Below are 16,144 nucleotides of genomic sequence, written 5' to 3'. Positions count from 1 at the left end.
ACAATAGAAAGTCTTGCTGCTCATGGCAACAAATGCTATGAATCAGTTTTCCCTACTGGGTTGATGAAAAAGAAGACTCATATAAACCCCAAATTAAAAGATAAGGGCCATAAAACATTTATACAGATAACTGTGTGACTAAATCATTATAAGGAGGATCTTAAGGAGACTGAGGCAAGATGCAGTATTTACATTTAAATGTTAACATTAATGTGTATAGACAGCTATCAGCTGATATTTCTTTAAATTATGCAACATTTTGTTTGTGCATCTATAAATCAGGCACCTTGTGAATGTGTGTAGTTAAAGTTTTTCTTTATTGCTTTTTTATTTTTTATTTTTTTTTTTGTATTAAGTTTGTACTTTTTTGAGTACTGTTGTCATGTTATGTACAGTAGTAACAACAAGCAATGTACTGTATGTTGTTAAACATGCTTTACATATGAAGTTGTACAAAATAAAATCATACATAATACAATGGAAGGGCTTTATTTTGAAATATGTAATATGTTAAATTAAACAGTTCAAGTAAATATGATATTAATCAATGTGATATCTGTTTGTTACTGTTTTTGCAGGTTTTATGTACAACAAGCAATGGACAATTTTACATTTAGATACAGCATTCTCTTTGTGGAAGGACTCAGAGTTACACATCATTCCTCCTACCCTGCTTTTATAGTGCTTTTCTTAGCTTATATTTTTGCAATTGTATCAAACATTACACTTATATTTATGATTTCAACAGAGAAGAATTTGCATGACCCTATGCATTTTCTGTTCTGTAATTTGCCAGTAAATGATGTAATAGGGACCACAGTCATTTTGCCACGCTTAATGCAAGATATTTTGAGAGAAGCCTCAGAGCGTTCTATTACATATATGGAATGTGCTATTCAAGCTTATTTTGTGCATGTATTTACAGCAGCATCTCACTATATATTGATGATCATGGCATTTGACAGATATGTGGCTATATGCAATCCACTGAGATATTCTGCTATAATGACAAATAAAATGGTTATTAAACTATCAGCATTAGCCTGGGGGCTGGCAGTACTTGTGGTGACAATTATGATAGGTCTGACTCTTCGTCTGTCTCACTGCAGATCAACAATTGAAAACCCTTTCTGTGATAATGCCTCACTTTTTAAACTGTCCTGTGAAAATGTTGGTATTAACAATGCATTTGGAGTTATTTATTCCATAATTGTAGCATGTCTGTCAGCAGTATCTATATTTCTAACTTATGTCAAGATTGCTGTTCTTTGTATAAGGAGCAAAAACAAAGCACTCAACAGCAAAGCCATAAAAACATGTAGCACCCATTTAGCTGTTTATTTAATCATGTTTATTTCTGGGGCCATTTTTATTTTTCTTCATCGTTTCCCTGAATACGCTGAAAGTAGAAAACTAGGTAGTATAATGTTTCACATTATTCCACCAGGATTAAATCCCTTAGTATATGGTCTACAAACCAAAGAGATAAGGCATAAGATCGTTAAAGTTTGGAATAGAAAAATAAGAAATTCTTGAACTCATGAAATTTGACTTAAAAGTCAATATTATATAGTAATGTATTAGGTATTTTATGTGTTGTTTTCCTCTGCGAAAGAAAATGTATTGTTAATTTTTATTATTATTATTATTATTTTTTTTAATCTTACACTTGATTTTAACTGGAAATAAATGTAGCCAGACAATTAAGTTTTTATCTTTCTTTCTCCCCTTAAAGACAAACATGACCATATTGATACTGGAACATTATTTTGACAGTACTGATGTGAAAGTGATTTAACTGCCTGAACTCAGCAGATAAACATTTAAATTTGACTTTTAAATATGTTGTACCAAATATCTACATATTGTATATTGTAGGGGTTTATAGCATTTGAATTATTCAAACTCCTTTATTGAGGACTGATGCTTACACTAGGTGATAGGTTCCTCTAAATTGATGCTCTACTAATATGTACTTAATTCACTTTGGTGCAACAAATGTGGATGTGTAGTAGATTTTTCCAATGCCATTTCTTTTTAAGCTGCACAAACAAAATGCAAATTCTAAACTTAAATGAAAATACATAAATAAATTAAATTAATTAATTAATTAAAATAAACGATATCTGTTGACACTAGTTGATGCAGTAACCATATGTCTTATGCAGCGTTTCCACCGAAATTACCCAGAACATTTGTACCAGGAATGTTTTTTTTTTTTCCCAGGAACTTTTTTCCCCCCAGACCTGTTGCTTTCTGCGTTTCCACCACGGTGTAAAGTACCGGGAAAATTAGGCGAATAGACTGGTGACGTAGGTCTGCGCGCATTTGTTAATACAAAGTACAGCTGATTTAAAAAAAAAAAAAAAAAAAAAAAAAAAGTACGCTGATTTTGGACGTGCATCCTCAGTAGTTAGTTCAGACTTTGTGCATTCGTCTCGGGAGTGTGATGTCCGCAACAACGCAAGTCCAGTAAATCTATAAACAGCAGCGTAGCCTCCCAGCAAGCAATTTTGCCTCTAATAGACGTCTAATAGCCGTCTAAACACAGCCGAGACGTCTAGGCTAAATCGAGGCTAATTTTGGGCTGTCAGTGAAAATCTAATAGACGTCTAAACATACCCCAAGAATAGACAGCTATTAAATGACTACATATATGCGTCTAATAGACGTCTAACCATAGCCCAAGAATAGACAATCAGACAGCTATTGAACGACTATATTTATACGTCCAATAGACGTCTAAACATAGCCCAAGAATAGACTAGTCATCAATTAGACCGCTAAACAACTACATACGTCTAATAGACAGGCAATATGGGTCTAGGCTAAAACAAGGCTGATTTTGGGCTGTCAGTGAAAATCTAATAGACGTCTAACCATAGCCCAAGAATAGACTAGTCATCCATTACACTACATATACATGTAATAGACAACAAAAAGAGGCATAAGGATTCTTTTCACTCAAATATAACAGGTTCTCATAAATTAAAATCCATCCAAATTAATTTAATATAAAGGGATTTATTTTGAACAATTATAGACAACAACAACTTGGACAACATTCAAACATAAAAATGAACAAATAAAACATTGGGAAAATATGTAAAACAATTAATTTTTAAGAATTAACTGTTTACTTTAGATCCATAACCCCCACCCCCTGCCCTCCCTGGTGCTTGTTTGAAATGATTAGAAATAGCATTTTTTATTTCACATTCCATAGCTGATGGAATCTGGTCATCACTGCGTCTGCCAAATGAGAAAAAGGAAAGAATTATTGCTCAAAAAAAACATTGTTGACAATCCTTTTTAACTAATTAGTCAATCACTTTTGCTAGGATGATTTAATAGATAGAGTTAACAGAATATAGATTGAGACTATATAATTCATATCAATATAGACAATAATTTATATCAATATTATAATTAATATCAATAATTGAACATTTTTGCTCGCTTAGTGGTGATGCAATACGGCGTGTAACGATATATATATATACACACACACATATATATTTACACATATATAGGCTATATAGACACACACATATACATATATATCTGAAATTTTCTTCTCGAATGTTCATTTTTATCAAGCTCATATATGCAAGTTCTGTAATTTCACTTAAATGGCAATGGAAATGACCTATTAATTTTCAGCGAGAGCATTAACTCGATCTCTCAAGCAACGCCATTCTCTTAGATATTTGGGATCCATAACTTCTGAATATGGAAATAAAATTAACATTATAATTGATTATGTAACACTGTTATCCCAAGACATGTCTGACTACTACCATAATGTGTTTTGAAACTGAAATACAGTATTTTTTTAAATTATCATTCTAATGAAGGTGAAAACAGATTTTATTTTCATTTCTACTTTAGTTCTTCCCTCAAGTTTAAAGGGATAGTTCACTTTGAAATTAAATTTTGGTATGTTTTAGCTTACCTTAAGGACGTCCAAGATGTAGGTGTCTTTGTTTCCGCAGTAGTTTCAATTTTTTAGGTCAAACTATTCTTGTCTGTCAGTCATATAATGCAGGTCTATGGTCACCACCTAAAAAGGCCATGCACAGAGAAGTCCAAATTAAACAATTCCCCATCGTAAGTACACATTGATGGACTAAGACACGAAACGAGCAGTCTGTATGAGAAAATGAACAGTATTTATATCGTTTTTACCTCTTGTACACAGCCACGTCCAAGTGATATGAGGGCTCGCGTGCTTCCAGGTGTGTGATGCGTCTGCGTTCTGGCTTAATTTGCGCAAGCGCCGCACTTAGACTAAGCCAGCCCAGAATGCACACACACCGAAGCACGCGCGCCCTCAGATCACTTCGACGTTGCTGTGTTATAAGAGGTAAAACGATATAAATACTGTTCGTTTTCTGACACAAACCGCTCGTTTCGTGTCTTAGGCTATCAGTGTGTATGGTGGGGAATTGTTTAATTTGGACTTCTCTGTGCATGCTCTTTCAGGTGGTGACCATATAGACCTGCATTATATGACTGACAGACAAGAACAGTTTGACCTAAAAATATAAAAATTGAAACTACTGCGGAAACAAAGACACCTACATCTTGGATGCCCATAAGGTAAGCTTAAACATATCAAAATTTAATTTCAAAGTGAACTATCATTATAAATCATTCTTTATCACTTACTCATATAACTCTAATAAACATAAAAAATACTTATAGGCGTAGTTCACTTAAAAAAAAAATAAAAATAAAAATAAAAAACAACAACATGTAATCATTTACTCACTTTCACTTGGTTCCAAACCTGTATGGCTTTCTTCTGTTGAACACACACAAAAAAATATATTTTGATGAATGTTGGTAACAAGACATTTAATGGTAGTCACTGACAAGTGTTCTGTATATTCAATTGCTGTACTTTGTTGACTGATTGCAGGATAATTTCCAATAAACAGTGTCTTTAAATCAAATAAAGTGGATTACATCACACCAGTTCTGAGGTTTTTACACTGGCTATCTGTCTGTCAAAAAATTAATATCCAAAAACTACAGTTGGTTATTAAATTAACATTTTAAGGCCAAAGTAAATTTCTAATCTTCTGATGCACTATGAACCATCCAGAGCAGACCTCTCAGGACATCTGGGACAGTAGCCAGCTACTTTTATATCTCCAAAGTCAAAACAAAACATGGAGAAGCAGCATTCAAATTTATATCTGAAACAAATTAATTGAAAACTGAATGTATGCTGCATATTTTAATTATTTACAAACAAGTTTAAAGACTTTATGTTTGCCACTACCTTTTATTAAATGGAGAGGATTTTTTTTTTTTTAATTTCTTTTCACTATGCTGCTGTTAAATTTTATGTAAAGTACTTACAGAATTTGCTTTAAATCAACTCTAATTTAAATACAAATAAATACTGGTATCTTTATAATAATAAAAAAATAGTAATGATAAGTTTCATAGTTTCATGCTTACCACATTCATTGAATTTAGATACATTTGCAATAACACGTGCAAGGTAACGTTAACTTTTTGGAGAAAAGTAGTACTCTGCAATGTTAATGTTAAAATGTCACGGTTTCTACACATTATAACAGCTAACTAATTTAAACAATAAACATATCAAAAATAACACGCATACTTACAAGATCGAAGTAGAAATGTGAAGGTTTTCACTCAGACTGTTGCTCACCCGTTGCTCTCCGACAGCTGCCTCGTGTAAAATAAAATGGCGGAAATGTTTATCGCGAGATTTGGCTTAAGTGATCTAGTCACGCAATGGCATTAGTTCCAGTAGACATGTCTCAGTAGTGTTTCAATTGTGCCATCTAGCGGTTGGGAAATGCAATTGCATTTGATTAGATATTTTTATCGTAGATTGTGTATGAATGTTTGACAGAAAATATATATTAAGCTGTGTAAGCGAAAACATTTCAAAGAATAATATTCTAGGTCGCTGGTCTATATCTGAGCCCAGATTGCAATAATTTCGCCAGGTGGGCTAAAGCAGACCGCATATAGCCCGTCCAATTCGGAGCTAAATCGTGATCTACCATGCCGTGAAATGACGTATTGAACCTTGATATCATACCAATGCGAACATGATTGAATATTAACATTTCATGCACTGCCTGGCAAAAAAATACAATTAATTAGTTTTGACAAAAAGTGGGCTACAATAGCCGGGTCTGAATACGAGCTAAATCGTGGCTACGCACAGCCTACACATATAACATGTAAAATAAAGTAAACCAAACAACTTGTAATCACGTTAGACTCTGCGTACATGATGGAATATCATACATCTCACAAGTTATTTTGCAAAAAAAAATACATTTATCCAGATTAAATGTTATTTGGGCTAAAAGTGGGTTACACATAGCCGGACTATATCTGGTCTATATTTAACCCAGACGTTGAAATGACGGCTTGCTTGCTGGGCTACTTGATAACTTCAGTCAGCTCGTCTTGGTTAAGTACTGCAATTTTCCTTACTGTATATTTACAATAAAACAAAATAGGATATCAAATACCACTGCCTCCTTTGGTTTTCATTTAAGCATAATAACAGCTGCAGAAATGTACTTAGGTCAGGGATATGTGTAGCCATTACAATGAAACGAAATATTATATAAATTTGCCTTTTTTATTTTCATTTTAACATATAGATAAATTGAATACAGACCAAAAAAAACCTGTTTTGATTTACCCCGCAGCTGAATTATATTTTTATGTTTAACCACTAAAGACACATCAGAGCCAGTGGCACATATCAGAAGGTCTAGCCGAGGTGAAGCTGCTCTCTGCGGATACATGAGGACTGAGCTCCCGCTGATCGAGTGGAGCTCACTGTCTACGAGATCGGCGAAACACATTTTTAAATAGGCGCTGTCTTTATTGTCTTTTTATTTAAATAAACCATAGATTTGAGTTTTAAACAACTACATTCTCGCCTGAAATACTTGTAAAATTACATTTCATGACACAATAACAGTAATATTTGAAAATGATCCGAATAAATGGTGTTTGAACTCAACCAATGCTGCATGAACTCAGATCACTTTGGCTATTGCAATTTTCCCCTCAGTATATTTACAATAAAACGGAATAGGATATAAAATACCACTGCCTCCTTTCGTTTTCATTTAAACATAATAACAGCTGCAGAAATGTACTTAGTTCAGGGATATGTTTAACGTTATATACAGCCATTACAATGAAACGAGATATTATATAGACCTGCCTTTTTTATTTTCATTTTAACATATAGATAAATTGAATACAGACCAAAGAAAACCGGTTAGATTTACCCCGCAGCTGAATTGTATTTTATGTTTAACCACTAAAGAGACATCAGAGCCAGCGGCACATATCAAAAGGTCTATCCGAGGTGAGGCTGCTTCTCGTCGGATAGATGATCACTGAGCTCCCGCTGATCGAGTGGAGCTTACCGTCTCCGAGATCAGGGAGACACTTTTTTAAATAGGCCCTGTCTTTATAAATAAACCACAGATTTGAGCTTTAAACAACTACATTCTCGCCTGAAATACTTTTAAAATTACATTGCATGACACAATAACAGTAATATTTTGAAAATGTTGATCCGGATAAATGGTGGTTGAACTCAACCAATGCTACGTGAACTCAACCAATCAGGATGTTTAGCGCCAAAGTCCCGCCCCCGAAAGTTCCAGAACTTTCCAACAACTTTCTGAGGGGCATTTTTACCCGGAACTTTATTTAGTTCCTGGTTCCTGCAGTGGAAACACACCAAGTACCAGGCCAAAGTCGCTAGTTCCTGGGTAAATTCCTGCGGTGGAAACGCGGCTTTATACTGAAAAAAAAAAAAAAAAAAAAAAAGTTTTCATGGGGTGTGCTAACTTTTTCACAACTTCAGTGTTGGGGAAGCTACTCTGAAACTGAAGCTTGACCAGCAACAAGCTACTCATAAGTTAAAGTAGTTAAGCTACATTCATGCTACCCTTCTAACATAAATATGTTTTTCTCTCTTTTTTACAATTAATATTACAAATAAACTAAATAATTATTAATGAAGAATTATAATGAAGTTATACGTAAAATATAATGCAGTTAAATTAAATATTTGAGGTTTAAAACAACATACTGTAAAGCGATCATGATTTCAAAAAGTAGGGTGAATACAGGTTGATTGGGACACTTTTCCAAGCCATTTCAATAACAAAAAGTTTCCCAATCATTAATGTAAACTATTCAATACACACAACAATAAAATACTGTATAGTTAAATAGTTATTTTAGTTCTATTAATATATTGCTACAAATGTAACACCAGTGTAAGAACAAAATTTATGCAACTTAAACCTGATACATAGGAGTCATAAAATAAGCAGGTTAAACTCACAGCATATACTTTATTTACTGACTGTGAATGGAGACGTCAATCATCCACTGCTCGAAAGAACACTGAACTTTGTGTGAATCCCACCAAAACCATCCTTTGCTTATTGATAAGCAAACTACTATATCGCGATTTTATTTTCTGTTCAATTAGTATTTATCATCTAAAATTACTATAAATTACTTGTGTAAATTACTTGAGTAATTTTACTTGAGGATTTTGGGATCAGGGGATTTGTACTGATTTGTATTTTAAAGTACAATTTAAAGTACTAATTTACAATTACTTTTTACTTTTTACAGTCTTGAAATGTACATTTTTATTTTATCATTTAATATGGTAAACGGAAGCTCAAAGTACATGCTTGACGTAAGAACCAATGATCATTGTTTTCATGCATCAAGCACACACATTTCTACTAATTTATGACTTTCATTAGACAATATTTGGCTTCAAAAGTTCACCATCAAATCTGAGGAAGCATTTTGAGGTAGCAAAGTTGTTTTCCCAAGAAATTTTTTATTATTTATTCTTTCTGTTTTTATTGAGCTGTAAGATTTGCAATACATTGGCTGAATGCACAAGATTGAGTGCAAATAAATCAGTGATGAAAATGTAAATACAAATAATATTTTTGTGGGAGTGACTTTTATTTAGTTATTATTTTTTTTAATTAAATATTACAGACCTCAAAAAGTGTTTAAATGAACATTGTATATTAAATTCATTGTAATTCATGTTTAATGTTCAATGCATTCCTTCTGAAGTTCTCTATAATTATTGAATCCAGTTTGCTTGACCATACTCATAAGGCTGCAGTTCTCTCAGTTGGTTGTGCATCTTTTCTTCCACACTTTTTCTATCCACTAAACTCTATGTTAACAAGCTTGGATACAGCACTGTGTGAACAACCAGCTTATTGGCAATTCTTTTTTGTGACTTACACTCCTTGTGAAGTGTCGATGATTGTCAGAGACCATTTTGAAAGTTCAGGTTAGCTGATTGGCATGCCATCACATTCAAATTTTTTAAGATGAATTTGTGGGTTTTGTTAAATGTGAGCCAAAATCATCACAATTAAAAGAACCAAAGACTTAGACTACTTCAGTCTGTGTGCATTGAATTTATTTAATACACAAGTTTCACAATTTGAGTTGATTTACTGAAATAAATGAACCTTTCCTTGACATTCTTATTTATTGAGAAGCACCTGTATAACCTCAGGGTATAGCCTCGTGTTTCCCCGGCAGACTTCTGCCATATCCAAGGGGGTTACAATCACCTCCAATTTTCCCTATGTACCTAAATGGATGTTCATATTTACTCCTGATACCTCCTGCAGGAAAGATGGCGATTCCACAGCTTCCCTGTTTCAAGTGGAACAGGTATATTTTCCAAGTGTTATCCATTCTCACTGAGTGGGAAGTGCTTTGACAATAGTGAATGGAACTACTTGTTACAAGCCCCAACCAAAAAAAGAGCAAAAGTGACTCACAAAGGGCACTGGAATAGGCAGCATCCATGGCGCTTTGGTAGGGAATCCCAATTTCTGAAAGGCAACGTCTTGGTTACATATGGTAACCATTGTTCCCTAAAGGAGGGAATGGAAACGTTACGTCCTGTCGCCACGGCTGCTGTACCACCACTGAGCTGGCCAGGTAACTGGCTTAGCTCCTCAGCGAACACCTGGTATGCATTGCACCTGCTGCTGCCTTATACTCACGCTGTGATCAGCTGCAGCTGGATGCAATAATTGCATGCCAATGTGCACTGACTCATTTAGTTTATAATCAAAATATATTGGTCTTTTGAAGCGATATCGCTTTCGATTTCTCAACCAGCGTCTCACCAGTCTTTGCAACTGGGATCTTATCTATTCATGAACAGCTTGTAACAGTCCAAAGAAAAGGAAAACTTCAAATCACATCATAGGACTCCTTTAATATTCTGTATTATTATAAGCAAATCATACTTAAGGGGTCCCTACACATATGTGTGAGAACTCAAATAGGTATTTGTTGACAGAATATGGAAGATAGCAATACGGATGAGCAATAGATGAATATAAACAGAATGTATAATGATGAGTGACTAATTTTAATGTCTTGTGGGTACCAGAGATTGGAGGTGATAGTGGAAGATGTGACAGGATCCAAGCAGAACACACAATTCAAACTTTAACAGTCTGTATTCACATTCGAGGCCAGACGAGAAATACCTGAGAGGCGTATGCTTTTGTAGTGTTGATAATGAGGTGTTACTCAAGAACAGGTACTGGTCATTCGTAATCAGATGACTATGAGTGCTGACTGCTGGTGACTGGGTGTCTGGTGAACCCATGAAAGCTCTAAGATCCATCTTATATATATATAATATATATATATATATATATTCACACACAAAGACACACACACAATTCTGAATTATTACTTAGCATTATGTTTTTAAAAGTTTTTTAAAAGTTTTTCAAATGTCCTATTGTTTGTCTGTTCATGCAGGAAAGTGCCTTCTGGGTTCTAGCCCTTCTTGTCCTTTTTAAAGTGTTGAAAAAATGTCTTTGGATTAAAGATGCATGTTGTGTAACTTTTACAAGTCTGTATTTAATTTAACGAATGTGATAATGGAAGATGTTAGGGCCTTGCTTTGGGTGGTGCAACTGGTTTGGTCGAGGGGGCCCTGTGTCAAATGGACCGAGAGGGTAATTCAGTAAATTCAGTAATTCAGGTCATTTTCTTTTATTTTTATTTTTTTATTATTTTATTTCTTTTGTTTTTTTATTTTTGCATTATTCTTTTATTATACTGACTCACATTATAGTTACATGTATTTCATAGTCATAAGATATGCTACATCAATTATTCCTTATATATTATGTATCATGATTACTTGCTATTAGGATTAACTTTATTTTTCTGATGTGAATATGTGGTCACAAACAAATTACTGCTGTATATTATTTAAATCATTATTAAAATATAACGGGTGTTCTAAGGATTTAATTTTTAAATTTACTTTAGCACTAAATCCTAAGCACATTTAAAGTTACTTTCACATGGTGTTAACTTTACGTTTATAAATAATTTTAAATAGTCCCCGTCTTATTTCCTTGGATTGCAAACCATATATTATGGGATTCAAGCATGGAGGAATAACATGGAACATTATACTAGATAGTTTTCTTTGTTCAGAGAGGTCAGGAAAACGATGAAGAAAAATGGTGACAAATCCAGAAACCATCATGATTACATAAACAGTTAGGTGTGTGCTACATGTTTTTATGGCTTTGCTGTTAGTTGCTTTGTTTTTGCTTTTGAAGCATACTATCGCTATTCTGAGATATGTCAATGCAACACTCCCCAATGAGGTTGTTAGTAAAACCACAGTAAATGTTAATCCATATACATTATTAATCACTATACTTTCACAGGACAGTTTAAATAATGAAGCATTGTCACAAAAGTGGTTTGGAATAAATGATCTGCAGTGAGAAAGACGAACACTGAGGCTGATTAGAATTCCTACCAGCACTAATGCAATACCCCAGGCTCCTGCTGACAATTTAGCCACCATATTATTGGTCATTATGGTTGGGTATCGCAGTGGATTGCATATGGCCAAATATCTGTCAAAGGCCATGATCATTAGAATAGTGTGGCATGTTGTTCCATATACATGTCCAATATAAGCTTGCATAACACATTCCACATATGTGATGTAACGCTCAGAGGGGTCTGTTAAAATAGTCCTCATCCAGTACGGCAAAAGAATGGCTGTCCCTAATACATCATTTAGCGGCAAGTTGCAGAAAAGGATGTGCATAGGCTGGTGTAAGCTCTTTTCCAATGAGATCTGAATCAAAATCCCAATGTTAGAAACAATAATGAACATGTAAACAATCAAAAAAAGACTGAATGCAAGATGCTTGGACTGATTTGTAACTTGCAGCCCCTCCATTAAAAGTATGCTGTATCTGAATGTCAAGTTGTCCATCTGTGACCTAGATGAAACATACAGGGCCATGCTTTCCCAAAACCATTGTATAAGCTTTCGTAGATCACAGAGACAGTAGGCTGTGGTTTCTACGATCTGCTTATGCCTATGCTGTTTTGGGGAAACACAGCCCAGGCAGAACAAAGTGTCAGAACAGGACTTAACCCTTTAACTGCCCCACCAAGAAAAAAGCATTTGAAAAATGTTTTGTTTGCATTTCTTATCTCCTTATGTCATTAGTTACCACACTCAATGTATTTTTTTTCAACACGTCCCATAATTTTTAAAATATTGGCCTCTACCAAATGGTTGATATGTCACTTTATGGCAAAAGTACCGGAATTCATACACATACTATGGAAATCAGAAAATATGAACTATAATGAATGAACAGAAAGTTATATTTCTCAGCAAATAGTACATTCTGACAGCAGAAAGGATTATCTGAAAACATTAGCTTAGCTTTTCTACGTTTACCATAAAGTGACATATCAACCATTTGGTTGATCAGGCAGTTAAAGGGTTTTAATGCAACACATTTATAATATCAAATTACTACACAGACACAAAAGCAAAAAAAAAAAAAAAAAAAAAAAAAATATATATATATATATATATATATATATATATATATATATATATATATATATATATATATATATATATATATATATATATATAATAATTTGTGGTAATAAATAAATAAACCAATATTTGCCATACATTCTTCTTCTTATTTGATGAGTTAGAAATAAAAGGTAATTACAATCTGAATTGGTTTACCCATTTATGCTCATATACTTACCAAGGTAGATGATTGACATATAAATTGTTGTCACTTGTTAATATATAGTGGCACACAGCTGTTGCATTCCCTTCAACTTAAGATTCAATGGCAAATCCTTTTTGTGTTTGAGCAAAGTTGACTTGACAATTTTATATGTGTGTCACAACAGCAACTGCTTTGTCATTATATCCCAAGGGTGTAAAAAACAAAACAAAACAAAAAAACAGTTTTGCTGTGGTTGGTGGACTACTAATAATGTTTGCTTGTACTGGAATGTGCTTTAAACATGTTTAGAAGTTCAAGCACTGAAGAATCTGGAATTCTGCTGTTTGTGCTGATTTACTTCTCTTTCATCTTTCATTTAGTTTTTATGCTCTAAAGCATATGGGCTCCAGAGATCAAAAATGACAGAGACTAACCTTGACAGCATAGTCACACAGTTGTTCAGGTAAACATTTCTCTGTTACTAGGTAGAGATGTGCACCGTTTTTCTCAATTGCTAACACATGATTCATGAAACAATTCAGCATTTTCTTACAACTATAAATACAATCTCAAAACTACACACCAACGTGTGCAAACTTAAAGCTTCCAGGTCAAAAATCAAATACTTGAGTCAAAAACTTTCTCTTTTGTCAGACTCAAACTTTGACCATCACTGCCTAGAGAGCACTAGTGAGATCAATTCAAATCACTGTTACAATAAAAAAAGGTTACGTATTTAACCCTTCTTCCCTGAATGAGGGAACAGAGACATTACGTCAAAACAGACAGCAATGATATGAATGGGGTCTCACCTGAGAGTGGTAACAGAACGAGCCAATGGTATACTGAGTACCTTGGTCTGTGGGATTTGCATTGCGAGCTCTGCACCACTGTGTGAAATGAGTCAAACCACGGGGTGAAGGTTTGGCAGCAGGCTGGAGTGATGGCCACTCACAGCATGCCCTGTTGCCATGCCCATCTGGGGACACGGCTGTGAAGCCAGTGCTGAAGCAGTCTCATATGGAGCAACTGAAGCGGTATGACTGCCGCTGTGGATGCCATATGCCCAAGGAGCCTCTGAATTAGTTTCAGTGGAACCATCTCTTGCCTTTGAATTGGCTCAGGAAATGCAGAAGTGACTCTGCGCACACGCTTGTAAGCTGTGTGGGAACTATTTCCATACCGAGAAAAGAGATCCTCTGCACAGGGGGGAGTTTGCTCTTTTTCAAGTTGACCCGAAAGATCAAGATGGGTGAGGTGTCTGAGCACCAGATTCCTGTGTTTGCATAACTGTAATCGACAGTGGGCAAGAATCAACCAGTTGTCAAGGTAATTTAGGAAACAGACACCTTGTTCCCTGAGAGGACAAATGCAGATATAACCTTCTAATTCTAAAAAAAAACACTTTTCACTTAGAATTATAAGGTTCTATCTGCCAAAACATTATTTGAACATTAAATATAAACTTGTTGTAACAACGTCTCAACATGTGTTAGAAATTAAAATTGTATCCTGTCTATGATATTTATTTAATATTTTTAGAACTTCAATGTATTTAGGAGATTTCAAATTAAGCAAGGTAGGTCTAAATATTTTGTCGAGTGCAGATGTAATATTGACATTAATAATGACATTTTAAGACTTTAAAAACTGTAAAAAAAAAAAAAAAAAAAAAAACAGACATGCTTTCAGCAAATTAATTCATAAAGTTTAATAATCATTGAAAAATCAGAGTCACAATGAGCTTTATTGCCAGGTATGTTCACACATACAAGGAATTTGTTTTCGTGACAGAAGCTCCGCAGTGCAACATAACAGCGACAGAACAAAACACAATAAGGAATACAAAAATAAAAAAGTACAAATAGGTGGGGTAAGGAATGACAATATACTGTCATGATTCTGCCTTCATGTCCTGATTTTCCTCTAGTCTTGAGGCAGGATCATGACAGGCCCGTGTTTTGTGTACAAGCACATGGCCTTGTCTTTGGGCCATGTGCTTGTGTTGTCTCGTTTCCTTGCCCCGCCTCCCCTTGTTATCCTAGTTTTGGTCATTATTGATTTACATGTACCACCTGTTATGTCATTATTAGTCTCCCTATTTATATCCCCTTGTGTTCATTGTCTTGTGCGGTTCATTGTTATATTTTGTTACTCTTTGTTGAACTTAAAAGAAGACGTTGTGGTACCTGTGATTGTTTATCTGTAAGTTAGTGTTCTTGTGTTAAGAGTCTTTGTTTATCGTGTCAACCCAGTCTTGTTAAGTCATTTAGTCTCTGCCCTAGTCGTTGTTTTCCCCCTCGTGGGTTTTGTTTTCCCCTTTTGTGATCATAAAACCCTGTGTTTTGTGCATCCTGTCTGAGATTGAGTTCCTCCCTACCCTCCACATAACAGAATGAACCAGCAGCAGTGAGCGCTGATCCTGAACCGGCTCCAGAAAGAACTGTGTCTAAGTCAGCAGGCATGAGTGCTGAGGAGAGAGCCGCGGCCGACTCTGCTGCAGAAGCGGTGTTGCAGTCTGTTTCGGCTCGTAAAGAGATGCCTGTTGTCATTGCTGCCAAGACCCTGTCAGATTATTTGTCACGTCTAGTTCAGATCCTGGAAGTCCCTGCCAGTCCTGTCTTGTCCCCAGACCCTGTTCCCAGAGATCCCGAGCCAGCCGCAGTGAGCGCAGTTCCAGAGCCAGTTTCTGTCTCCACAGATGTTGTCAAGTGTCCAGTAGATGTTGCCAAGTGTCCAGTGATTACTCCTGTCATGTCCACAGATGTTGTCAAGTGTCCAGAGACCACTCCCCACCCTACACCACCCAGACCTGCCCTGAACCCTCGTCGTCAGCCTTCGTCCCGTCCTCCTAAGACTCATGGAAGTCTTAGGAGCGTCTGGAAGCTGCTCCTTAAGGGAGGGGTTCTGTCATGATTCTGCCTTCATGTCCTGATTTTCCTCTAGTCTTGAGGCAGGATCATGACAGGCCCATGTTTTGTGTACATGGCCTTGTCTTTGGGCCA

The 16,144-nt window shown here is 35.2% G+C and overlaps 2 protein-coding genes across 3 annotated transcripts; one reads left to right on the top strand and one right to left on the bottom strand.

The window, feature by feature from the left end:
• Positions 1-597: 597 nt before the first annotated feature.
• On the top strand, positions 598-3,448 carry LOC127985982 (olfactory receptor 146-like). 2 transcript variants are annotated; one of them, XM_052588204.1, is made up of 2 exons: positions 598-1,506; positions 3,276-3,448. In XM_052588204.1, exons 1-2 carry the CDS (start codon positions 598-600, stop codon positions 3,318-3,320), a joined length of 954 nt encoding a protein of 317 aa, XP_052444164.1. In that variant the 3' UTR covers positions 3,321-3,448. The 2 variants fall into 2 exon arrangements, with proteins under 2 accessions (XP_052444164.1, XP_052444163.1); XM_052588203.1 differs by lacking the exon at positions 3,276-3,448 and having other exon boundaries at positions 598-1,536.
• Positions 3,449-11,425: 7,977 nt separating this feature from the next.
• On the bottom strand, positions 11,426-12,367 carry LOC127985980 (olfactory receptor 13H1-like). Its single transcript, XM_052588201.1, has one exon. It carries the CDS (start codon positions 12,365-12,367, stop codon positions 11,426-11,428), a length of 942 nt encoding a protein of 313 aa, XP_052444161.1.
• Positions 12,368-16,144: the final 3,777 nt, after the last annotated feature.

Source organism: Carassius gibelio, chromosome B21 (genome assembly GCF_023724105.1).
Source record: "Carassius gibelio isolate Cgi1373 ecotype wild population from Czech Republic chromosome B21, carGib1.2-hapl.c, whole genome shotgun sequence".
Lineage (NCBI taxonomy): Eukaryota > Metazoa > Chordata > Actinopteri > Cypriniformes > Cyprinidae > Carassius > Carassius gibelio.
The sequence above is the reverse complement of the archived record's forward strand: the minus strand, read 5'-3'. Positions and strand labels throughout refer to the sequence as shown.

Coding starts and splice junctions, on each gene's coding strand:
- LOC127985982 (XM_052588204.1), top strand. CDS start 598: ATGGACAATTTTACATTTAGATACAGCATTCTCTTTGTGGAAGGACTC. Junction 1,507..3,275: donor TAAGGCATAAGATCGTTAAA/GTTTGGAATAGA, acceptor GAAAAAGGAAAG/AATTATTGCTCAAAAAAAAC.
- LOC127985980 (XM_052588201.1), bottom strand. CDS start 12,367: ATGGACAACTTGACATTCAGATACAGCATACTTTTAATGGAGGGGCTG.